The sequence below is a fragment of the Chenopodium quinoa genome, unplaced genomic scaffold, assembly GCF_001683475.1.
Source record: "Chenopodium quinoa cultivar QQ74 unplaced genomic scaffold, ASM168347v1, whole genome shotgun sequence".
NCBI classification, from domain to species: Eukaryota; Viridiplantae; Streptophyta; class Magnoliopsida; order Caryophyllales; family Amaranthaceae; genus Chenopodium; species Chenopodium quinoa.
Window position 1 is genome coordinate 3,247,018 of NW_018743858.1, and position 24,972 is coordinate 3,271,989.

At 42.6% G+C, this 24,972-nt stretch overlaps 1 protein-coding gene across 3 annotated transcripts; it reads right to left on the reverse strand.

The window, feature by feature from the left end:
* Positions 1–10,146: 10,146 nt before the first annotated feature.
* On the reverse strand, positions 10,147–14,436 carry LOC110686419 (beta-galactosidase 3-like). 3 transcript variants are annotated; one of them, XM_021863030.1, is made up of 9 exons: positions 13,575–14,436; positions 12,940–13,039; positions 12,657–12,726; positions 12,436–12,528; positions 12,131–12,282; positions 11,668–11,737; positions 11,491–11,578; positions 10,870–10,988; positions 10,147–10,768 (listed from the first exon to the last, which is right to left on the reverse strand). In XM_021863030.1, the coding sequence occupies exons 5-9, from the start codon at positions 12,205–12,207 to the stop codon at positions 10,697–10,699; spliced, it is 426 nt and encodes a 141-aa protein (XP_021718722.1). In that variant the 5' UTR covers positions 12,208–12,282; positions 12,436–12,528; positions 12,657–12,726; positions 12,940–13,039; positions 13,575–14,436; the 3' UTR covers positions 10,147–10,696. The 3 variants fall into 3 exon arrangements, with proteins under 3 accessions (XP_021718722.1, XP_021718724.1, XP_021718723.1); XM_021863032.1 differs by lacking the exon at positions 12,940–13,039; XM_021863031.1 differs by lacking the exon at positions 13,575–14,436 and having other exon boundaries at positions 12,940–13,568.
* Between the last annotated feature and the right edge of the window lie 10,536 nt (positions 14,437–24,972).

A 24,972-nucleotide genomic window follows, 5' to 3' on the forward strand; every position in this document is an offset into this window, starting at 1 on the left:
ACCTTTTCCTCAAGTGAAGCACAACAAGAACATTGAGGCAATGGGAATCAAGCACGTTGGAGATTGGCTTTGAAATTCCCTGTACATGTGTTTTAATTAAACTAGACGTTTTAATGTAAGACACTGTGTTGAAACCATTCATTTATGGAGTAATGAATTTTATAATTTCTATTCACTCCATTGCTATTTAATTGTGTTTTAGATTTAAATAATGAGTCCATTCGATTTATGGAAATATTCAAAACAGGGTATCAAGACCATGTCTTGGATAAAGAAACACATGTTAAGTGAACATTGAATATTTAAATAAAAAATTGTCCCTAATCGAGGTCATATAACTGATGGACGATTGATGACCACCAGAGATTAGTGTGTAGTATGATTTACAGCACCGTTTCTTGTGCTGCAAGGACGTAATGGTCATGAATTATTTGCACAAGTGCTAGTTTAGAACTACATTGGATAGACCTATGAGAGTACTTTAAGAGATTCAAAATTGTCATAAGTACATTTCTCATTATAGCTATCGGAACCTGTTTCCTCAACCATGAGTATTGTGAAGTTTTCTTGTTTGAGTACTAGTCTCTTTGATGTTGCCTAACGTCTGTCGTAGCTGGGGATCATAACGGGAACACTCGGGATATTAGATCCTCTTAGTAAGAGAAACTTACAGTACAAGATTGGGAATGTCCCCCTATTAACAATAGGGAACATGTCTTTGTTGTTTACAAGTCCGCTCGAAGAGCGAGACTGTGAAAATGCATGGTCGTGCTCAAATGGATTTTAGAAATCATCTGCTTATTGACAGTCAAACTCGGAGATTGGGAAACACTTCTGAACGTAATAAGGATGACGATGAATCTTACCTTATAGTTCACAAAGAGACATTAAGCGACATAGGAAATAGGTTATACACTGTATACACACTTGTCCGGAAGGACAAGTGGGAGATTGAAAGGAATGGTGTCCTTCCAACAAGTGTATTATTCTGATAGAGGGTTCAGAATTATTACAGAGCTAATTCTTTAGTAAGGTCAAGTGATTGGAATGCCTTGGTGGAGGTCGCTTCCGATCAGTAATATTAAGGTACAATTAATATTACAGCTTAATCTTAACTGAACCCTTCGGGTTGAACCCAATCGAATAACCGATCCAAGACGACGAATCAATCCAAAGGATTCGATGAGTCCTCGGAGTTTTACGAACACAGACGTCGGATATCGAGCCTAGAGCGTTGAGACCGAGTGTAGCAAAATCACAAGCAACAAGTATGAGAATAGCCGTAGCATCACATTGGCCTAGCCATATGGTGGTAATTTGAAAATTATTTCTAATTTCATATTGTGGTGCATTTATTATATGAATCTTACTAATTTGAAAATGTGCAGGTGAACTGGATGCCTTTCAGCTAGAATCCTAGTAATGGGGTACCCAGGACCCTCTACACGAGACTGATTTAGTATCGTGAGATCGTAGAGGCATACATGCCCAAGCGTTGTCTTCGCCAACTTGGATTTGTCCAAGTTGTCCCTCCTCCACCAGCATGACCCAATAAGGCAGTCCGATCTACGTCGTTAAAGGAGTACATCGTCCAATGGCCGGAAAGCATGATTGCCACATGGGAGCAGTTTCCGATAGTTGCCCGCCTATGGACTTCAGAGCTGCAGAGGCCGCCAACTGGGGTGCCTCCCATGTGTGACCACCACTACATGGAATGGTACAACCAGTATTCGCACCCGAGGTTGATCGGAGACCTCCACCATAGCGACGATGCCGATGATGATGATGTGCCACCGCCCATTGTTGTGGATGTGTATGTCTCATGAAACATTTATTGTTGTATTTTTTTTTTTTTTTTTATATATCGTTATTGAATTTCATGTTTTTTTGTTGTGTGTAGTGGATGGGAAAGATGATGTAGCTAGGACAAAGACTCTTTCAGGAGAGGGACAACATGACGACTACATCAAGCAGAGCTGTTATTGATGATATGGAACGGGCCCTTGCGCAGTGGAAGTGGGCGTCAAAGAGGGATCACTGATCTGTTGGCAGTTTATTTATAGAACATTTGGTACATTATCATAGTAGTTTGTAAAATTTGACATTATCGTTTAAGTTTGTAATATTTGACATTATCATATTAAGTTTTTACAATTTGACATTATCTTTTTAGTTTGTAACGCGCAAATACTAATTAGTATGCATGCAAGATATAAATTTAGTCAAAATTAGAATACAAAAAATAATAAATAAAATAAAAATAGCAATACAAATACAAGGTTACATAGAAAAGGTATATGCATGAAAAACTAAAAGGCAGATAGGTTGTTCCAATGACGCATCCGATCATGATACAACACATCCCAACCCTCTTCGCTTAGTCTGCAAATGGTGTACCACCGAGGTATGATCGGTGGCACTGGAAAATCAGATGACATGTCCAATCAGATGAAATGTCTGTATGACGACCCTAGAAATGCAATAGCTAACTCTCTTACCGATCTGGTGACGGTCGCATGCGAACACCAAGGGAGAACCGTGGTACATGGTAATAAGCTCGACTATGCAAACTAAGCCCGAAATGCATGACTATACACTTGTAGATGTTTGCAACGGCAAAGAGATCAAGCGGCGCGTCGAACCAATGATTTGGATCGCAAGGTCCTCCTCCCCACCGGATACGCCGCAAAGAACTATCTAAGTCTTGACTGTACACATGACGATAAACATCTCGATTTGAGGCAATTTCACTATACATCAACTGACGCACTAAAGCGTAGTTGTCTTCACCCATCTGAAACACATCAGCCACGACCCGGAATCCGCAGTTACCATCTGCAACCACATCATTCCACCCGTCCAAGTATTCCATGATGATGTTAGGGATCCTGTCCTTATATGGAAACTGATCAATATCCACTCTTCTTGTTGCACATATCAATAAACACAATTAACAAGTTAGAAGTAAACTAAACAAACATTCTAAAAAGTAAATAAAAGTAAACTACTGTACCGGTTCAAGGCATATTCACTGACGAAGAAGATTGGCTACGAGTGGATGACGATGAACGACCACGGCCACAACCACGAATGTACTCAAACGCACTCCTGTTCTGCCGTGCTTGTCGACCTCTAAGTCGCTCGACCCTTTTAGGTTCCTCGTGATCCAAGCAACGTGTTGAACATGTCATGAAGTATGTGGGTAGCATCACGAATGATTGAAGGGTGACTGAAGGACACTCAGTCAAACATCAAACGAAACTGCTCCAACTCCTCCTGTTCACAATCGATTGTCTGTGGAGCAGCATGCTCTCCAATAACGAGCGTCCGCCAAAATGGATGAACCTGATCAACATGTAACTACGCCTATCTTGGGTAATTACTCGGTGAATGGTGCATGCACAAGGTAGTCCATGAGTCACTGATATAGCACATCCGTACCGAATAGCCACTTTATCACCTAACTCCTTCATCTTGTTGTGCTCGCTCATAATCGACCCCAGGTAGTAGTGTGACACACGACCATGGAGAATCTTAAATATGAAATGGCAATATATCATACCATGTCGCCGTCTAGAGTCCTCGAGAGAGTTCTTGATGCTATTCTTCGGAGTATCAATAGCCTTGTTTATTCTCTCGAACAGTGTATCCAAAGCAGAGGTGGAAGAATCAGTCCAGTCCTTCAAAGCTCTATGAGCGCTCTCAACTCTACATGTTGTAGTGTTTCCAAAATGAAGAACTTGGTTTGTCCAATATTTGACAAACTTTTCCCTGTGAGGTATCCACTGCTGCATCACATAGTTTACCACTGTCAGACACAATTGGTACGGATCCTTGAAGTTATCCAAGGCTCAATCGTACTCTACCTCTGTGGTAGCTTGCAGGATCTTCCGCCACTTACCATTTACCAATCTCTCTGCTGAATCTAAATTCTTGTTGAAAAAGTTGTAGGCTTTGACTTTCACATAGTTGTTGATGTTCCATGTGCACAGTAAATGCTCTGATTCAGGAAACAGCTCCGCTATAGGGGCAAAGAGACCTCCCTCACAATCACTGACGATGGCTGATGGCTGAACATTAGGAACGATGTAGTTTCTCAACTTCTCCAACACCTAATAATAACTCGCAGTCGTCTCATCCTTGATGACTGCATAACCAATCAAAAAGTTCTGGTTCGTTGGAGCCATCCCAATCATCTCAATCAGTGGGAACTTGTACCTGTTTGTCTTGTATGTTGAATCGATCAAAATCACAGATGGCCAAGACTTGATCATATCAGCACAATCAGGATGCACAAGGAATAAATGAGTCACCTAAAATGTCTCTTCATCAGAATTAAACCAGAACAGGTAACCACGTGCTTGTGCCTGGTGTAGAAGCTGTTGTATACCCTCTGACCGTTTAAACCTCAGTTTCTGCCTAACGTTGTAGATTTGTCTTCGGTTTCGCTGGTCTTTAGGAAATTTCTCTAACACAGTTGCTAATATTTTAGCAGGATTCACTTGAGCATCCCTCTTTATTTGACAACTAGTTTTGCAGCAGGATTTAGGTCACTTAACTGTCGATGACCCACTTCATATACTATCATCTCATGGTTGTGATACCCCCATTTAGAGTAACCCTTCAATTCTCAAATGTCACGACTTTGGTGTTGTCGAACCTTTACTCTGAACTCACACCCACAACCTTTTCGCTTTGTATCAAACCGAATCGCTGTACTGAAATCTCGTTCCTCCCTTTTACGATAACGGTCACATCTCAAAATGTGATCTATTCTACCACCCCATTGAGATTTATGAGTTGCTACTACTAAACAAAGACCAGATCTAATTGCAACCTGTTTTGTGTAAGGTTTCGTAGTGACCCTCACTACGCGGAAAGGAAACACCCCAAGACCCGCCCTGATAACTAAAGCAATTAAGACAAGCATAAACATAATTAAGCAATAATTAAAAGAAGAGTGAAAGAAGTTATACCCTCGATGCGTGCTTCGCTCGCAAATCAAGCTCTTACTTCGAAAGCTCAAGTGTCACTAGTGTGAACGCCTCCAACGTCTCGTACCCACGAACCCGACCCGAACGGTCCAAGTCCCGAAGGTTAGTCGGGACCCGACCAATAAAAACTTGGATTTTTACGAACTTAGAGGTTTTCTCACCTAATGGGAGATGCCTCATTGAGTTCTACTCAAGTGCTTTCTCAAATGCCCAACCATTGGGTATTTATAGAGAAAATCAACTTGTCATCCCATTCATGATCAATGTGGGACAATTGCATTTTCCTATTAATTTATTTTAATCAAAAACAAATTAATAACCAATGCAATCAATTAGTTACAAGTGCCACATGGAGAGTAGAGGGTAGGTGAGGACCATTCCAAGAGGGGGGTGGGGGACCATGGCCTTGGTGCCCAAGGCTATGCCCACAACCCTTAGTCCCCACTTTGCTCAAACCGGATCCTCCATGTGGCTGGGACAGCAGGCTGCCAGCCAGCGGCCAGCCTTGGCTGCCAAGGGAGCCTTGCTGGCGCCTGGTGCCTAGGCTGTGCTAGAAAGCCAGCCAGCACAAGCATGCGCACGGCCAGCAAGCTACGCACAGCATGCGAGCTGCTGCTGTGGCTTGGTGTGTGCTGGGCGCTGTCTGGCAAGGATGCTCGCCCATGCTACTGCTGATCCCGCAATACGCCCAGCCCAACTCTCTCACGCACAGCCATTATTGCTAGCAAGGCCCAGCCCTGCGATGATGCGTGCTTGCGAGAGGCTGGCTGCTGGGGCGCGCCATTTCCTAGCACCATGCGCAGCCTTGCACGCATGAGCCTAGCACGCTGCTATGCGAGGCACACACGCACAGCCCAGCATTCCTAGCACGCTGCTGGCTGGTGCGTGTGTTGCTTGCAATGCTGCGAAGCACTAGGCTGCCATGGTCATGTTGCTGCTGCCAGCGTCTAGCATGCTGGCAAGGTTGCTAGCGCCCAGCGTGCTAGCTAGGCTACCAGCGCCCAGCATGCTAGCTAGCATCATGAGCCTAGCATGCCTAGCATACTAGGCTTGCCTAGCCTAGCACTCACATGGCTAGGCCAATGCGAGGCTACGGCTAGGCACGTACTTGTAACTTGATTGATTTTACGTCTCGTCGAATTCTAAATTCGACTCGACTTGCGACGCTCGATCTCGACGCTCTAAGCTCGATATCCGACGTCTTTGTTCGTAAAACTCCGACGACTCATCAAAATCCTTCGGATTGATTCGTCGTCTCGGCTCGGTTGTTCGATTGGGTTCGACCCGAAGGGTTCAGTCAAGATTAAGCTGTAATATTAATTGTACATTAATATTACTGATCGGAAGCGGCCTCCACCTAGACATTCCGATCACTTGACCTTACTGAAGAATTAGCTTTCCGATAACTCTGAACCCTCTATCGGAATAATACACTTGTTGGAAGGACACCATTCCTTTCAATTTTCCCAATCAATAGCTTGTTGAGCATATTCGAAGGGACCATCATGTACAAAAATCCCGCTATAATCATTCCGTCTCCACCATAATCCTACAACAATGACATATTATTTTTAAATACATATAATTATATAAAGATTAAATTAATACATTTAACACAAAATTAACACATAAGTAATTTCTAAATTTTTTATTTGTAAATTTCATTTCAATAGTTAACGCATAATACATTTAATTTCTAAATGTACACATAATTAACACAAAATTAACACATAATTATATATAAAAGTATTCATACACATACAAAATTAAAACATAATTTTTTTTTTTTTGAAATTATTGACACATATTTAATTTACACATACAAAATTAAAACATAATTTTATTAACACATATTTAAAACATAATTTCAAAGTAAACATAATTTTGTTTTTTTTTATATATTATTAACACATATTTAAAACATAAATTTACACATACAAAATTAAAACATAATTTTTTTTTTTTTTTTGAAATTATTAACACGTATTTAATTTCAAATTTATCAAAGTTAAAAAACACAAAAAAAAAAAAAAAAAAAAACAAGAACAAAAACTTTAAATAAAATTAAAAAAAAATAAAAAATTACGAAATATGACGGTGGCGTCTGGCCGGGACACCGCCAACGTGGTTGTGGCTCCTGGCCGGGACGCCGCCACCGTGGCTGTGGCGTTCCAGCCAGACGCCACTACCATGGTGACGGCGTCCTGGCCAGGCGACACCGCCACAATGGCGGTGGTCAGGCCAGATGTCGGTCAGCACTTCGTAATTTTTTACTGCAAAGTACCTTGCTTTTCGGCGACGAAGACGGCTCTCCGGTGTCCCTCGACGATCCAGTTCTGGTCCACATTTTTCGTGAGAGAGAATTACGTTTTGGGTAAAAATTAGAAAAAGGGCAAAAGCTTCAAAGTAAAAATAATTGTGGGTTTTATGTAGAGATTTGTAGGCGATGTTTAACAAATCCCTTATTAATTTATTACACCATGAACTGAAGCTATTTCAATGCCTTAAAGCATAATATGTCTCCATTGAAAGGGAATTGTGTGTGTGTTTTTTTTTTTTTTTGGAATGAAAGAGAAAAGAGACAATTGTGTGTCAGTACTTCATTTTCTCCTTCCCCGTTATTTCTTTCTAGCACCGTTACCTCCTGGCACCATGGCCCACCACTTTTATTTCATAACTTCATCTATATTACAATTAATGCCATCCTATATGCAGCTTTGGTAAATAGGCCCTATGCGCCAAGACTTACTCCCATTTTATATTATATGCAACAAAAGTTTGGACATGGATTTTTGGACAAAATTTATTTGTAAAACTATAAGTGTTAATTATTTTAATGGTTTTTTCAATAAATACCCCTAAATGACATTTTTCAAATTCACCATATACCATTCAGTTTCATGTAATTGTCACAACATGGCCTTAATGACTAACGTCATTAACTCCGTTTGTCATTAAGGTTAATTGTGTCATGTGGCAGTCACTTATTGGTTCTTATTAATATTATTTAGTTAATTATTTAAATAATTAATTACAAAACTTTAAGAAAATTATTTTTTAAAAAAAAAAAGAAAAAAAAAAACACTCCACCACTCCGCCACCCCTAGCCAAGTTGAACCCCACCCGTGGCTGCCGATGCCTAGCTGGCCCACTCCCCAGCTGGCTGGCGCCCATTCTGCCGACCAATTTTCCCCTTTCCACGCCAGTGAAGCCCACCCTACCCCTTTCCCTTTCCCACGAACACCCCCTCCCTAACGCCACGCACCATCCTCCCATTCCCGCCACCCCAACGGACCCGATCCACCCCAAAAATGACCCTCCCCAAAACGACCCCCTCCCCTGTTCGCCAACCCCGAAACCCTAACTACACCTGGAACAACCCTGAAAACCAACCCCGCTTTTTAGGTAGTTTACAAACCCTACACAGGTTTGGTTTTAGGGGTAGTTTCGGGTGGAGTTTAGGATTTCGGAGGCCGACGGGGGAGGGGAAATGCGCCGGCGAGATGGGCACCGGTCAGCCAAGAGGTGGGAGGTTAGGTTGGGCTAGGGGCGGCGATGGCTGGGTTGGTGGAGTTTTTTTAATTGTTTTTTTAGTTAATTAATCAAATAATATTAATGGAAACCAATTACAAGCTGCCACGTGGCATAATTAACGTAAATGACTAATATTGTTAACATATAGGGTATAGTGTGACAATTTCGTGAAACTGAATGGTATATGGTGAATTTGAAAAATGTCGTGGGTATTTGGTGAATTAAGTTAAGAGAAGGTACTGAGTGCGAACTGCCTCACATAAATTATGCGTGTGGCAGGCTTGGCTGATATGTTTCACTTGTTGGCTAAGATATTTCATTTGTTGGCTGATATGTTTTTTGTGTTAGCTAACATCAGTTGACTGATATGTTTCTTTAGTTGGCTGATATCTTTATTTTGTTGGCTTATATGTATATTTTAATTGTTGGCTTATATGTTTCATTTCGTTGGTTGTTGTGTTCATTTTGTTGGCTTAATTGTTGCTTTTGTTGGCTGATATGCTTCATTTGTTGGCTGATATATTCCTTTTGTTGGTTGATATGTATCTTTTGTTGGATGATATGTTCCTTTTGTTGGCTGATATGTTCCATTTGTTAGCTGATATGTTTCTTGTGTAGACTAATACATTTTTATTAATGTGTTATTTGTCCCTAATATTCATTTGTTGGCTGATATGGTCATTTTAATGGCTGATATGCATCATTTGTTGGCTAATATGATTAACAAACATAACATATATTTTAATTTCCTTCTTTCTCCTCTTTCCCCCTATTCCTCTCTTTTTCATTTCCTTCTCTCTCCCCTTTCCCCCTGTTCCTCTCTTTTTCATTTCCTTCTCTCTCCTATTTCCCCCTCTTCCTCTCTTTCTTTCTCTCTGTTTCAAATGACAATGGAACAACAACACCGTCCACTAAACCCACAAATATATTCAGCCACAAATCCTCAAGCCACCCCACCCCACTGATCCCACCGTCCACCGAACGCACCTCACCCACCAACCACCGCACCACCAATCACCGCATCACCAGCCGAACCCATCAACCACCACATCACCAGCCGCAAATCACCAACCACCGACGCCACTAGTACGTAATTAACCTCAAGTAACACCCGAAAAGTGTTACATAAAGTGGTAAAAGTGTTATTATAGATAATAGGTAACACTTAGTGGGTGATACATCCGCCCATGTTCCCTAAGATCTTATGTAACATTTTGGGTAACGTATGATAATACTTTTGAAAGTGTTCCAATAAACCTTCTTATGTAACACTTTTTATATTATAAGTATCATTTTTAAAGTGTTACTTTTTATTTGTTATATGTAACACTTACTTATCTTCAGTAACATTTTTCAATTATATAGTAACACTTTATCCAACATTTTGTATCACTTTTGTGAGCTAATGTAACGGCTTTTGATTATTAGATAACATTTTTCAATCATGTTTTGACATATAGTAGCACTTTATTTGACATTATGTATCACTTTTTACAAACTACTGTAACAACTTATTAATTAATAAGCAACATTTATTATTATTATTACTACTACTAAAAATACTACATGATTATTTTAAATATACAACTTTTTAACCACGAATGTAACTTTAACATATACAATAGAAAATAATTTGAATTAAAACCATTTCATAATCCTTACAAACAAGCATCCATAATCACCAGTTTTTTCGTTTGGCTAAACAATCTAATAATCAAAACAAAAACAAAGTCAACTTCAGTCTCTAGACCACCAAATTCCCAAAAACAGTCAGCGTAGTAGCGAACTGACAGCAGCACGCACAGTAATAACAGCAGATAGCAGCAGCGAGCTAGCAGTAAAAGCAGAAGCTGTACACCAGCTAGCAGTAAATGCAGCAGATCAAGACCAGCAGACAGCAATGGCAACGATAACAGCAACAGACAGCAGTAACGCCGGTAAACAGCAGTAATAATAGCAGTAACAACAAAGCAGCAGTAACAATGATAGTGACAGCTTCAGCTATAACAGCAGACAACTCCAAACTTTTTGATATGATCTCGGGAAAAAAAAGAACGTTTATCTAAGTATATCTAATCCTTCATTTTGATCCATTTAATCCAAATCTGAAAGAATGCTAATGGACCATCAGAGAGGCATGGTGTAGAGTTTATTATTGAAAGGAACTCTCACACCAGATTATGTATCATAGTTTGAAAGAAAAGCTGCACAACTTCCTTTTTCCGAGGAAATACATGAGCCTGAAAAAATATATAGAGGTTATACTTTATTACTTTATATAAGTATAAGCAGTATATAAAACAAAAAGAATAAGTTTCCTAGTTTTAGGTGGAGGTGAAACCTGTTGATGATCCCCCAATTGAATAACTACAAAATTAGACGAAACCAGTGCTGATCCACATAGCTTAATTGCCTTATGAAGTTCCTTTAGGTGACCATATTTTTGCTGCTTGATCAAACCTATAAGCAAAAAAGAAGTTGCATTTATATTCGCCTGTCCTCTTCTTAGTAGTTGGTACATATAAGGCAAAATTGGCCGCACCCTGAAGTATGGCTTAGGTGCACTGGAACTATGCGTAGTAGCCAAAACACCACCAACTATGGTGTTAGATGCGACGTGTGCCTTAAATGAAAATTTCCGGCCACTTATTTCATCGGAGGAGGTGAATCCATGCATGCTAAGTGGATGGAAGACTACATAACTGTTCTACAGAGTGAAGATTCACCTCCTCCCGGTGAAATAAGTTGCCGGAAATTTTCATTTACGGCACGCATTGCACCTACCACCATAGCTGGTGGTGTTTTAGCGCAAAGTTCAGGATGCTCAGTGCACCTAAGCCATACTTCAGAGTGTTGCGGCCAATTTTGCCTACATATAATGATATTAATAAGCAAAACAATGTAGATATCCAAAGGTCTTTTACAAACTACTCTATATATAACAAAGTTCTTCAATTCTTACCATATTCATCAAGAGGAGCATCATATTCGTAAGAAGTGGTGATAAATAGACCTCCAGCTGTTCGCCTGAAGTTTGTCCCACCATGGTACTGTTTGACATGATATTTATTAGAATAGTTTCATCGAGGATAGGTAAAACATTGGACTATAGGAAATTTACACTGTAAAAGAAGTGTACCATGTAGTAGTTCACAAAGAATCCCCCTGTCTGTATGAACCTTGCAGCAGAAAAAGCCAACTCGATAAACCTGCTCAAGATAGTATAAACAGAGAATAACCTCGTCAAAATTCTCAGCATACGGTACATGTTCAAATGCGAAGAATTAATAGAGATACTAGCCAGTCCAAGCCTCAGTCCAAAGCTTGGGCTTAAAAGGTCTGTTAGGTGTAAAATTATAGCAGTAGAAACCAATGCTAGTGTTTATCTTCCTTAGCAAGCAACACACAAAAACTCACTATGAGAACGTATAGTAAACTTAGTTATGTTACAAATAGTAAGTAGTAAACTATGAGAACGTATAGTAAGTAGTAAACTTAGTTATTTTACAAATAGTCATAACTTGGCATGCTTTTACAACATAAAATACAACGTGGTAAGCGAGACCAACAATCAATGATTCTGATTGCAAGAATGCCCTTACCAGAGGATCCGGAGTATCATCATCCTTGCACATGGTCTAGGGAACCCCTGTATCAGTACTCTGAACCATGTTTGCATCCCAATTCATGTAGTTATTGCCTTCTTATGATCTAATCCAAGTCTCACACTTAGTCTCCCATATTCATTCTCAACCTAGAGACATGGTGTTAAATTTTAATAAATGGGCATTCAAGTCATCTTATAGAACAAATATATACGAGTAGAAATTTTATCAAAACTTGATGCATTAATTGACACCTACAGCAATTGGTAGTGATACTAAGAGTTGACTTCACTAATCTTTACCTGTACGAGAACGATTGACCCACCATGAGACTCAAACAGATCATTACTCCTCAGCAAGGTTACGATTTTCTCAGTGAATCCTTGCATTGCTCTCTGCATAATCCCATTCCACATTTTCCATCAACAATTCTCATTTTTTTACTTTATAAAACAAATTGGATTGTCAACAATTTAATTAACTTCACAATAGACATGCAATAATGTAAATTTATATTCCCAACCTTAAAAGGTCGTCCATTATCATTTCTGAAGCTGATTCCTGGTACATACTTCAACCATACACGAAACCCACTACAAAATCCACAAAATTTGATCCATTAGAATATTCCAAATTTACCCCATTTTCCTTTCTTTGATCCAATTCTTACTCACCCCATTAAAATATACTAGTAATTATTAGATAATTATTTTATTATACTTGTATACCCATAATAAAAAAAAAATAATAATAATAATAATAAAAAAATAACATTCGGTTAATTAATATAAGAAATAAATAGTTACCCGAAATTCCACTCCGCCCAGACATAAGGTCTGAATCTGAGATGGGCATAGAGTCCAGCTTTCTGAACAATCTTTAAGAATCTTACCAAAACATATCATCCTTCAAAATTGTACTGAAAATTATTCAACTAAAAAGTAATAAAAAATAAATGAGGATAGAAGTGGAGTACATTGCCAGGAGAAGGCTCATGAACACTCCAAAAAACATAGGTATCAATAACTCTTCAGACCCAAAATTGCTTCAATCTTTCATTTATTTTAAACCAATTCAATTCATCACCCTAATTCAACTAAAACCCAATTAATCCCTAGCATATTTCTCTTGTATAATACCCTACATTAAGCTCCAACATAATACAGAAAAAAATTAAAACTTTAAGCTCTATTGCTAAAATAACCTACTTCAAGTCTTCAACAATCGGTTTACCAAAAAAATTAAGTCTTCAACAACCAAAATTCGAAAAACTGAATTTAACAATCGAAAATCTTAATTAGTAATTAATTTCAAAAAAATTCGACAAATAATTGGAGCAAGCAAAAAAAAAAAAAAAAAGAAAAAAAAAAAACCAAATAACCCTAGATTTGAACAACAAATCAATAATCCAACAAAGAACCCACATAAAATTAAATATTACCTGAAACGGAAAGACTCTGACCTACTCCGTGAGTAGCAACGGCCGCCAAGAATGCTAAGATCGACAGACGACGGACGTGTGGATCGTTAATTCTTCACTTGGCCCGTGTCCTAGTAGGGTAACATCCTTCATTGGCCAGTGGGTGGGGACGTGGGGTGGCCGGTGAGAACTTCATTCGCCAATGGGTGGGTGTCGGCGTGGGGTGGGCGTCGGCGTGGGGTGGCGACAGTGAGTGACCAACTGAGTTTTAAGAGAGGGAAAGAAAACTGAGATTAAGGAATTGGGAAAGAGGAAAGGAGGAAAGGAGGAAAGATAACTCGAATAAGAACTTTTTTGTTTTTATTTGTTATTTTTTAACATTTGCCACTAATATTAAAGTGTTACAACCAAATGCTACATAAAATCAAAGTGTTACAACTAAGTGCTACATAATATCAAATATTACAACCAAGTGCTATCTAATATAAAAGTGTTACAATCAAGTGTTACATAATACTAAAGTGCTACTTGGGCGCCGACGCCGCGCCATTAGAACCTCCAATTTAAATTTTTTTTTTTGATTTAGGGTTATTTATTTGTTTTAATTTGTAATTTGTTTTGATTTTGGGATTTTGGGGTTGTAGATCTGGATTATGAAAGGATGGTGAACCTACCGCTACCGCTGCCGCTACCTTCTCGCCGCATGAACTATTGGGTGCGGACTGTCGCACCCAATAATTTGTGTAAAGTTAAAACTCAAGGGTATTTGGCTTGGTGAAAAAAACCGTTATTTAAATTACTGAAGCTCCGTTTGTTTTGGTGGAAAACATTTTCCTGGAAAATGATTTTCCTTCATCTTTCCATCTTCCTCTGTTTGTTTTGATAAGAGATGGAAAACAACTTTTCTAAAGGTGGAAAATTGCACTTTAGAAAAGGAAAACTGTTTTAGAAAAAGAAGGTATGCCACATTTGTCCACGTGGCCCTATAGCATGCTGACACATGTCAGCCTCAGAGAGGTCCTAGGGGATCCAATCCTCTACTGACACGTGGCAGTTTAACCTTAAAAGGGGAACTGATCCCCTTCCACTATAAATAGAGGAAAATCCTTATTTATTACACATTCATAAATATATACACAAAACCCGAGCAATATTAATTGCAGAATTCTCTCAGAATCCGAGAGAAAAACCTTTACATTCCGCACTTTTATACATCCGAAAACGTTCTAACTTGATCGTCGGAGGCGGAACTCCACCCAGCCGGAGTTTCCGTGGTTTTGCAGGTACAAACGGTCGATGCGCATTCTAGGAATTGTAACTCTCCCGAGGGACTCCAAAAAACCCCGAAACATTTGGCGCCGTATGTGGGGAGAATACTTCCTAGATGGCATCAGAATCTGTACCGCTTGTAGAGGGCGAACGGCCTATGGCCGAAACTGAGGTCCACATAGACCAAGATAGTGGTGACGACTTTGAGGTCGACACCTACGTGGCCCTAGACGGGTCATTCACAACGAGACGCACCCGTTCCAAGGAAACAAGGGAACGGGGCGAAGACAAAGCTGGTCCTAGCAGCCCAACCGTCAAGCCGGCTGGGCGACCCCAGGCGGCGGAGGGTGCTGCCCCTGTAACTAGAGACGCACTCATGAAATTCATGATGAGTTTCAAAGGGGAGATCAAGGACTTGATAAACAAGTCAACTAACACCAACAAGGGTCAGTCGGCCAAGAAGCCTTCTCCCTCCGGAAAGAAGCATGTGAAAGATCGTGTGCCTACTCCACACCCTAAACCAAAAGGGGCGGACGGGCCCATGATCGACCTATCCAAACTTCGTTTCCCTAAATCAGGGCAAAGGAAGGCCATCCGGCAAGTTTAGTCGGATGGGTCAAAAAAGACTTACTCAGATGCCCGGATGTTCATCCAGGAGAAGAGAAGTCAACAATTGTCTAAGTCGGCCTCAACGTCGACTTTCCCAGACAGTTTTTGGAATACTTCAATGAAGTATTCAGAAACAAACCGAGAGAGTCAGTCACGCGGCATGTCCACACATACTGGCCCTCAGATTATCAAGCCGGCTCCATATGTGCCCCAACAACCATACATGCCTTATGGATCACCATACGTGCAGCCGACCCTCTTTGGGGGGTCGGGAGGCACAAAATGTCCAGCCCATGGACTGGCAGCTCCGGCTGCTAAACCTTGGGGAACAGCCGTCGGCGTTCTCCAAGGAGATAACCGAGGCGGCTCAGCCGGCCAAGGTTAAAAACGTGTTGGTTGGTACCTATGATGGTACCACCAACCCGGAAGACCACCTAATGGCTTACACCAACCTCATGTACTTATAGGGGTTAGATGATGCCACCTAGTACTGATGCTTCCCGGCAACATTGAAGGGCATAGCCCAACGATGGTTTGGCAATCTGCCAGCCGGATGCATCAACAACTTCAAGACGCTTGCATACCTGTTCGCGTCCAACTTCTCCATGAACATCCTTGCCAAAAAGATAAGTCTCGACTTGGGGGCTATTCAGCAGGGAGATAAAGAAGGGCTAAGGTCCTGTGTCAGGCGGTTCAATCTGATGAGAATTCAGATTCAAGGGCTGTCTGACAAAGTTGCTTACACAAACTTCTTCAAGGGTCTAAAGGATGGATCGACTTATAAGTTCCATCTGGTTAGAAAGAGGGTTGTTATCCTCCAAGAGGCATTGATGGAAGCCGAAGCCTACATACAAGCATCAGAGCTTTGTGCCATCAAGCACCCGTCGGACCCTAAAAATTTTGACAAATAGGAGAGCCAGTCTGCTTAGCCGGTTAAAAAAGAAGAGAGCAAGAAAAGAAAAGAAAAGAAGTCTGGGTGGCGGACCATTCTGGTCAGCCGTCCTAGAATAAAGAGAGAGAGTTGAAGTCGTACGTCCCCAAGTACGAGTTCAACAAGGACTGCTCCTCCATCCTCATGGAGACCAAAGACCGGTTGACCATTGAAAAACCGGATGCCATGAAAAGTCCCATCAAAAGCCGAGACAAGAGCAAGTACTGTCATTTCCATGAGGATATAGGCCATGACACTAATGGCTGCTATAGCCTCAAGCGGCTACTGGACCGTCTGGCTGATGAAGGGACTTTGAAGTCCTATATGCTGAAGTCCAAGGGTAACCCCAAAACAAACAATGGACAGTCGTCCAAGAAGCCAGGTATAAGCTCTGACACTGATGAAGAGCAAATCTTTACCATAGTAGGCGGCTTCGCATGAGGGGGTCCTACCATCCGGGGTACCAAGGACAACATTAGAAAGTTGGTCAACTTAGTGGATGAGGGCGAGGCGTCGAAAGACACCTTCCTTGAGGTCCTCATCTCTGAGAAGGATCGGGGCAAGGTCAGGCGGCCTCATGATGACCCTATAGTTATCGAATGCAAGGTTGCCAACCAATGAGTGGGCCTGATCCTTATTGATACCGGGAGCTCGTCTGACCTTATAAGCTATCAGTGCTTGGCGAAGCTCAAGTACAAGCTTAACAACATGCACAAGGCCTCTCACCCGTTGGCTTTGGGGGAGGGGTAGTGCATCCAGTGGGGAGGATTGACCTACCCATCCAGCTAGGAGAAAAGGGGGAGGGATGGCACATGGTCATCAAGTTCTTGGTGGTCGAGGAATTGATCGCCTATAATCTGATTTTGGGCCGTCCAACCCTCAACGAGTTCAAGACAGTCATCATCCCATCCCTCATGCTGATCAAATTTGAGAAGGATGATGGGTTAGTGGGTTCCCTGAATGGGGATCAGAAGACGGCAGGGGAGTGTTATCTCTCAGACGTCAAGCCTACTCGACCTTGATGACTTCAAGGAAGTTGCGCCTGATCCCAAAGCAGTCGGAAAAAAGAGGAAGGCGGACCACCTGGTGGCCGTAAAAAAAGAGAAGGAATAGCAATCACTGATCGGGGAGCGGTCAGATGATTTCTGTCCCCAGCCGGCTGGTGAAAATATTGACATTGTTCTAGATGACAGCCGTCCCAAACGAACCGTTAAAGTGGGGACGGTTGCTTTTGCCAAGTTGGGAGCAGATTTGCGCCAACTGCTGAAGGAATTCAAAGACATTTTTGCCTTTGAAGTGGAAGAAATTCCAGGCGTCAGCCCGGATCTTGTTGTCCACAAACTCGCCGTGGATCCAAAAAAGAAGCCGGTTAGGCAAAAGAAAAGGAATCATGGCGAGGAAAGATCTAAGGCGGCAGCCGTCGAGGTCAAGAAATTGCTGGATGTCGTGTTCATTCGACAATGCTACTACCCGGATTGGGTAGCAAACGTTGTCCTTGTCAAAAAGTTGAATGGTACCTGGCGGATGTGTGTTGATTACACAGATCTGAACAAGGCATGTCTAAAGGATAGCTATCCATTTCCAAAGATCGACAGTCTGGTCGATTCTACAACCGGTCATGCCTTGATGAGCTTCATGGATGCCAATTCAGGCTTCCATCAGATACCCTTGTGGAAAAAAGATCAAGAAAAGACGACATTCATCACTGATCAAGGGTTATTCAGTTATACGGTGATGCCATTTGGACTAAAAAATGCGTCTGCTACCTTCCAGCAGATGATTAATACGATCTTCATTAATCAAATTGGGAGGAATGTAGAGGCGTACATTGATGACATAATAGTCAAATCTAAGCTCCAAACGAATCACCTTGCTAACCTCCGAGAAACCTTCACCACCCTTAGGCGGCATAAGGTCATGCTTAATCCCAAAAAGTGTCTTTGGTGTTGAATCTGGGAAGTTTCCACTAGACGAAAAAGGTAAAAAGGCACTGGTTCAAACCCCTCCTTTGGCGCTGGTTTTGAACCGTTGGGGATTTGAGGGATGCCAAATCCATGAAAATTTGGCATCGGTTCGAAACCGGTGCCAACTAAAGCATTTAGCACCGGTTAACCGGTGCTAAGTACATGATTTGGCACCGGTTAACCGATGCCAACTACCATGGCGCGAATTTTTTATTTATTTTCAAAATTATTGGCACCGGTTCAAAGCAAGAACTGGTGCGAAAAGCCCCACTTTAGGCACCGGTTCTTGCTTTGAACCGGTGCTAAAAGTCTCAAAAAAAATTTTAAAAAAACTTTTGGCACCGGTTCTGGTTCAAACCAGCGCCAGAAATACCCAAAAAAAAAAACAAATTTTTGCATTTTTTTTCACTTAAATTGATATAGAAACATTAACATATATATAAAGTTACATATTTTCATTAAAAAAGGCTGTAATATTACAATTTTCGTTCAAAAAAAATTAAATAATCCAGACTTATCTCTGAGTACCTTTCTTGCATTTCTTTAAATAATCCAGACTTATCTCTGTGTTTCTGCTCTAATGGCTGTGGCTGTGTTTCTGCTCTGATGGTAGTGGCTGTTCTGCTTCCGTGGCTGTGTTTCTGCTCTGTTCAAGCTGGCTGGGTGATTGGTTTTGCTTCTGTTCAGGCTGTCTCTGTCTTTGTGCTGGTGGCTGCTCTGCTGGCTGATGTGTTGTGTGTTCAGGCTGACCTGCTGCTCGGTTGTTTGCTGTGCTGCTGTTTCTGTTCTGCTGCGCTGCTGTGCTGTGCCTCTGTCCTGTTCAGGCTGGCTGGGCATCTATTAAATACCTTCTTCATCTCCTGCTGGTATTCCAAAATTTTAGGTTCAGTAACAGTCCGGAGTAATTTAACTAGAAAGCCATGCTTCACTGATGAGTTGGTATCTACAAATATTGCGATTTTCTTCAGTAGTCTATGACATCTTCAAAAGGCAATTCAATATGGTCACTGACTATAACTGGAATGCACAGGCTTACAATGGCGTCAAAGAACCGGTGCTAAAGGGGGGTGCTTATTTCAGGTTTTCAGGAACCGGTGCTAAAGGGGGGTGCTTATTTCATTTTTTCTACTAGTGTTCTCGGATTTTTGATTGATGAAAGGAGGATAGAGGCCAACCCGGAAAACGTTCAGGCGGTAATTGACATGAAGTCACCCCGTACTGTTAAGGAAGTCCAAAAACTTACCGGTTGTCTGGTGGCATTGGCAAGATTACTCAGCCGGTCAGGCGACAAGTGGCTCTACTTCTTCCACGCAATAAAAAAAAATGACTAGATTCGAATGGGGGGAAAATGCTGAGGCGGCATTCCAGAAATTGAAAGAGCACCTTCACTCATTGCCACGGCTGGTCAGCCCTCTAGCAGGAGAGGTTCTCTATATGTATTTGGCCGTCTCAAATCATGTCCTCGGTGCCGTTCTCCTTGCTGAGAGAGATGACATTCAGCTCCCTGTCTATTTCATTAGCCATGTTCTTCGAAATGCTTAGCTGCGGTACCCCTTGGTTGAAAAATTTGACCTCGCCCTGTTCATGGCAATCAAGAAGTTGAAACCATACTTCTTGGCACATCCGGTGGTGGTCTACACAAACCAACCCCTCAAGCGGCCAATGACAACCTTGGAGTCATTCGGCAGAATGCTCAAGTGGGCTATTGAAATGCAAAGTCTGGAAATCGCCTTCAAACCAAGAAAGGCAGTGAAAAGTCAAGCGTTTGCCGACTTCATTGTGGAAATGACAAGGCCGGCTCAGCCGAACAATGTTGATCAGGTCTGGAAGGTTTATGTAGACGGGAGCTCTACAATGAACGGTTGTGGTGCAGGCGTAATTTGCAAGTCTCTGGAAGGGAACCAGTATGAATATGCACTAAGGTTCAAGTTCCAAGCCTCTAACAATGAGGCGGAGTATGAGGCCATGCTAGTCGGTATCCGCATGTGTAAGGCGGTAGGTGCAAGAAAAGTTGACGTCTGCTCAGATTCTCAGTTGATCGTTAGCCAATACCATGGTGACTACGAGGCCACCCATCCGGCTATGATCAAGTATCTGCAGGCGGTCAAAGATGAGGCCGGGACACTTGACGAATTTCATCTAAGTCAGGTGCCAAGGTCAGAAAATAATCAGGCGGATGCGCTGTCTAAGTGTGCATTATCCGCCTCTTGTGATGCTCCTAGGTTAGTCTTTTGGGAAGTCATGGAAAAAAGAAGCATTGAACATGATCCCATTGGAGTTCTTGACCGAAGCTCTACCTGGATGGATGCCACCCGGACTTACTTGGCAGACGACACTTTGCCAAACGCCCCTTCAGAAGCGGCTGCATTGAAAAAGCGAGCCTCAAGTTTTGAGATCTATAAGGGGAAACTCTTCAAGAAGGGTTACCTCCAGCCGCTGCTGAAATGTGTTACTCCAGAAAGGGGGAAAGAAGTTCTAGAGGATCTGCACTCGGGCTTTTGTACATCATATATAGGCTGCAGAACTCTAGCGAAACGGGCCAGGCGGCAGGACTTCTTTTGGCCCACTCTTGAGGCAGACGCCATGGAAATGGTGAAGAAGTGCGATAAGTGTCAAAGATTTGGCCGACTCATACACCGACCGACCACTGATTTGACGGCTATCTACAGCCCGGTTCCATTTGCAAAATGGGGCATGGACATCCTAGGTCCATATACGCCTGCCATAGGCGGGCAGAGGTACATCTTGGAGGCTATGGATTACTTCAGCAAATGGGTTGAGGCAAAGGCGGTAAAGGGCATTAAGACAAAGGATGTCATCTTTTTCATCTAGAGAAACATCATCACCTAGTTTGGGTTACCTATGTCTATGGTCTTTGACAATGGCCCTCAATTTGAAACGCCTACCCTCAAGAGCTGGTTGGGAGATCAAGGGATCTCACATTGTTTTGCATCAGTCGGCCGTCCCCAAGCAAACGGCCAAGTTGAAGCCTTCAACAAGCTCATCACAGATGGAATTAAGAAGAAAATTGAAAGGGCTGGTGGTCTATGGGCAGATGAGTTGCCTCATGTCCTATGGGCCATCAGAACAACTAAAAAAGGGGTAACCGGTGAAACCTCGTTTCTTATGACATACGACACTGAAGCCGTCCTGCCCATTGAGCTTTATGAGCCAACATTTCGAATCATGCTCTATGATGAAGAGGCAAATTGGGAGGCCATGCGTCTAGCATTGGATTCACTCTCGGAACGCAGGGGCAATGCCGCCTTGCGTCATGAGATATACCGTCTGAGAATGACGAGGGCCTACAACAAAAGAGTACACAAACGGCCCCTAAAAGTGGGGGACTTTGTGTTACGAAAAATGGAGGCAACCGATAGGGCTAATAAGCAAGGAAAGTTAACCCTTAATTGGGAGGGCCCCTACCGGATTTTTGAAGAAGTAAGAGGCGGCACCTACCGCTTGGAAACTCCGGACGGTAGACAGCTAGCCAGAACTTGGAACGTAGATAACTTGAAAAAGTACTACTTCTAAGGACTTGTAAATATTTGTAAATAAAGTATATTAATGAAAGAATGCTTTATTTTCATTGTCTTTTGTGCAAAGTCCCTTCTATGCAATGCACAACCGGGCAACCGTCTGCTCTTAACTGAGTAGACGTAGGCTAAGTATCAAACTTAGCTATTCACAAGACCAATGTCCGAATATATCTTAAACCACCTGCTCCAACATGAGCAGGCAACTAGCGATGCCCATCTGGGTGAATTTGTCGAAGAGAGCATCTCCCATTTGGGTGGTACATTGTTCTATAAATCATAACTCAAGCGGCTTTAACCGACTGTCTAGGTTAAAGATAACTCACGGCTGTTTGAATGATTAATTGAAACCAAGATACAATCGATCGTTGCTTCAAAGCAACACAAACGGTAACTAAAATCTTGGTCAAAGGTAACCGGTCTTTGCACAAAAGCACTACAGCCGGTTACAAACTCACATTAACTAAAGTCAAAACCTTACAATTTAATCCATAACTTGGTTATGGGGCATACATTCGGCCAATGGCCGCCTGCATACCAACAAACGGTAATGACGGATACCCAAAAAGTAATCTGCAGCTGGTAAAAAGAATAATCAAGGTTGGCCCAGCCGGCACCATATGCTAAACCAACTTAGAATAATTCTACTTTAAATGCGGTCAAGGACCGCCTTCTATTCATCCGGATGCTTTTATGGACGACTGCCTGCTTAGAATTGGATAATATTAAGCAAACAACCGTCCAGGTGCAGGCAGAGCTAATGCATCCGGCATGTATTGAATCAAATTGCAAAAAGAAAAAGATTTGTACGGGCAAAAATTGCAAAAATTGAAGCAAATAATATCAAAAGCAAAACTGACTCAGTCGGAAAAATATATTAATAAGAAAATATTATCAGCCGGACCTATGTCCGGGGAAAGGAGATACAAGCAAACTACACGGCTCGCAGGCCGAAAGTAGAAAGAAAGAAAGAAACCAAGCTACTGCTGCTGCTGTTGCTAATGCTGAGATGGCTGGCCCTGGCTAGAAGGAGGAGCATCAGCTTGAGTTTGCTGGGCTTGAGCTTCATTAGCCTCACCCGGCATTTGATCTTCCGTATGCTCCTCCTCTTTCTCCTCGGCGATGCCGACCCATTCTTTAAAGGGAGCCGGCTTCTTTGTTCTAAGAACCTGGGCATCAAACACCTCAGTGGCGTATCTGTACCGCAGGTCAAAAAAGCCCAGTTGGTGTCCGGATGGATCATAGATCAGGCCATCTTCATGCACTCTTCACAGTCGCGCTCATTCTCGACAATTAGCCGGTTTTGTTCAGCCTCCAGCTTCCCCTTGTGGTCCGCTTTGGGTCTGGGCCAACTCATTCTGTAGCCGGTTGACCTATGCCCGCAGCTTAGTGTTCTCCTTGTCAGCCTCCCCCAAGGCTTTGATATCAGCTTGGAGGTTTTTGATTTGAAGTTCAAAGTCAGCTGCCTTCTTGTTGGCCGTGTCAGCAGCAGCCGTGAGCTCCTTGATTAGCTCCTCCTGTTTCATCTCCTGGCTTTTAGTTTGGATTTCATACATAAGGGTGTTATATTGGGTAACATCAATAAGGTTGGCTGCCCTTCTATTGGCATCCCTTACCTCCTCTTGCTTCTTCCGCAAGGGGACCTTCATGCCGTCCACCCTCAACATCACTTGCAAAGTTAGCCGAAAAGGGATTAGTATTTCAATTACGCTACAACTGGCAAAAGAATAAAAGGCACAAAAGCACCCCAACCGATCAATTAGCTCAGCGAGTAGTGAGTTGATGTAGTCTATGTTGACCTGGTGTATACCCGGCACCGCCTCCTTCTTGGACCGGGTAAGGGTCCTCGGCATTCTCTTGGCATAATTTTGGAGCTCCGGCCAACAAGAAGAGGCGGCACCTACATTTTGTAGGCTGCCTGAAGAATCTCCTGATTGGGTAGCTTGAGACTTGACTCGCATAGGCCCAAGCGGCCAAGGGGAATCAAAGGTGAGAGTCATACCTTGATTTTCAGGCTGAGGGGTCATTCCACCCCCAGCCGCATTGGAGCCGGATGCTACAGCAAGCACCCGGCTTGAGGGAACTTTGGGCTCCCTCGTTTCGACCTCAGCCGGTCCTGTGCCAAGGCCAAGGTCTTTCAGGCTTTTTCCCGCTGAAGTAGGCCTTTCAGGCACAGGCGGCCTTTCGGTAGAGTCAGGGGCAGCCCGAACCCTTCTTAATTTGGAAGCAGGCTGGGACGACTCCTCTCTTGGTCTCTTCAGCATCTGTCTCAGAGAACGAGGAACATTCTTGCTCCCCATCTGAAAAGGAAAACAACACAGCCAGTTAATATCAAAACTAAGCTTTAAACAATACAAACGGTAACAGAGCTCAGCCGGCGCTTACCCCATCATCTTTGGCCGCCAATTGGGCCCTCTTTTTCTCCAATTGATCCTTCTGGATCTCTACACCAAACTTAGCCGGTGTCTTTTCAGGTGGCACCATCTCTAATCCTTTCTCTACAAGGAAGAAAAATAAAAAAGTTAAAATCCCTTCAAGCATGATCCAAACGGCATAAAGTTCCGGTTAAAAATCAACATACGTCTGCTAAACATTGTGCTTAGGCCATAGGCGGAAAGGCACGCCTCGTCCTTTAGCCAGTCTGGATGAGGGACCCAGTATTTGGGGACAATGACTTCTGTCCCATCATCCAAAGGCAAGGAGGTCTTTTTGAAGAGACCCGTCTCCATTATTTGATTCTAAGCCTCCTCCGGTACTCTAGGAAGGGCGCACTTCTTTCCAAGGAGAGCCGGGTGTGTGTTGTAGCGACGCAGCCGATGGTTTAGTTGCAGCGAGGGGGAAGAGACCATGTAAAACTTGCTTTTCCAGCTGCTCCACTTTGACGGCTTGTTAAGCGTATTCCGGATGCGTGGTCAATGTATACCACGTATTCCAGCCGCCTGGGGCACGGCTGAGGTAGTGCATATGTGCAAACGCCTCCCAGCTAGGCGTTATTTCCTACATCTCGCAGGTGGCGATATAACCTAGTATATTCACCCAAGAGTTGGGTGTTATCTGCCAGACGCCAAGGTCGTAACCCCTTAGAATGGCCTATATTGTATTATGGAGGG

What these genes read in the sequence shown, in the direction of transcription:
- LOC110686419 (XM_021863032.1), bottom strand. Translation starts at nt 12,207, where the DNA reads ATGCAAACATGGTTCAGAGTACTGATACAGGGGTTCCCTAGACCATGT. An exon ending in TCTTTGTGAACTACTACATG is followed by an intron (nt 11,579 to 11,667) that starts GTACACTTCTTT and finishes CATGTCAAACAG; the next exon opens with TACCATGGTGGGACAAACTT. An exon ending in TGCTCCTCTTGATGAATATG is followed by an intron (nt 10,989 to 11,490) that starts GTAAGAATTGAA and finishes TTTTGCTTATAG; the next exon opens with GTTTGATCAAGCAGCAAAAA.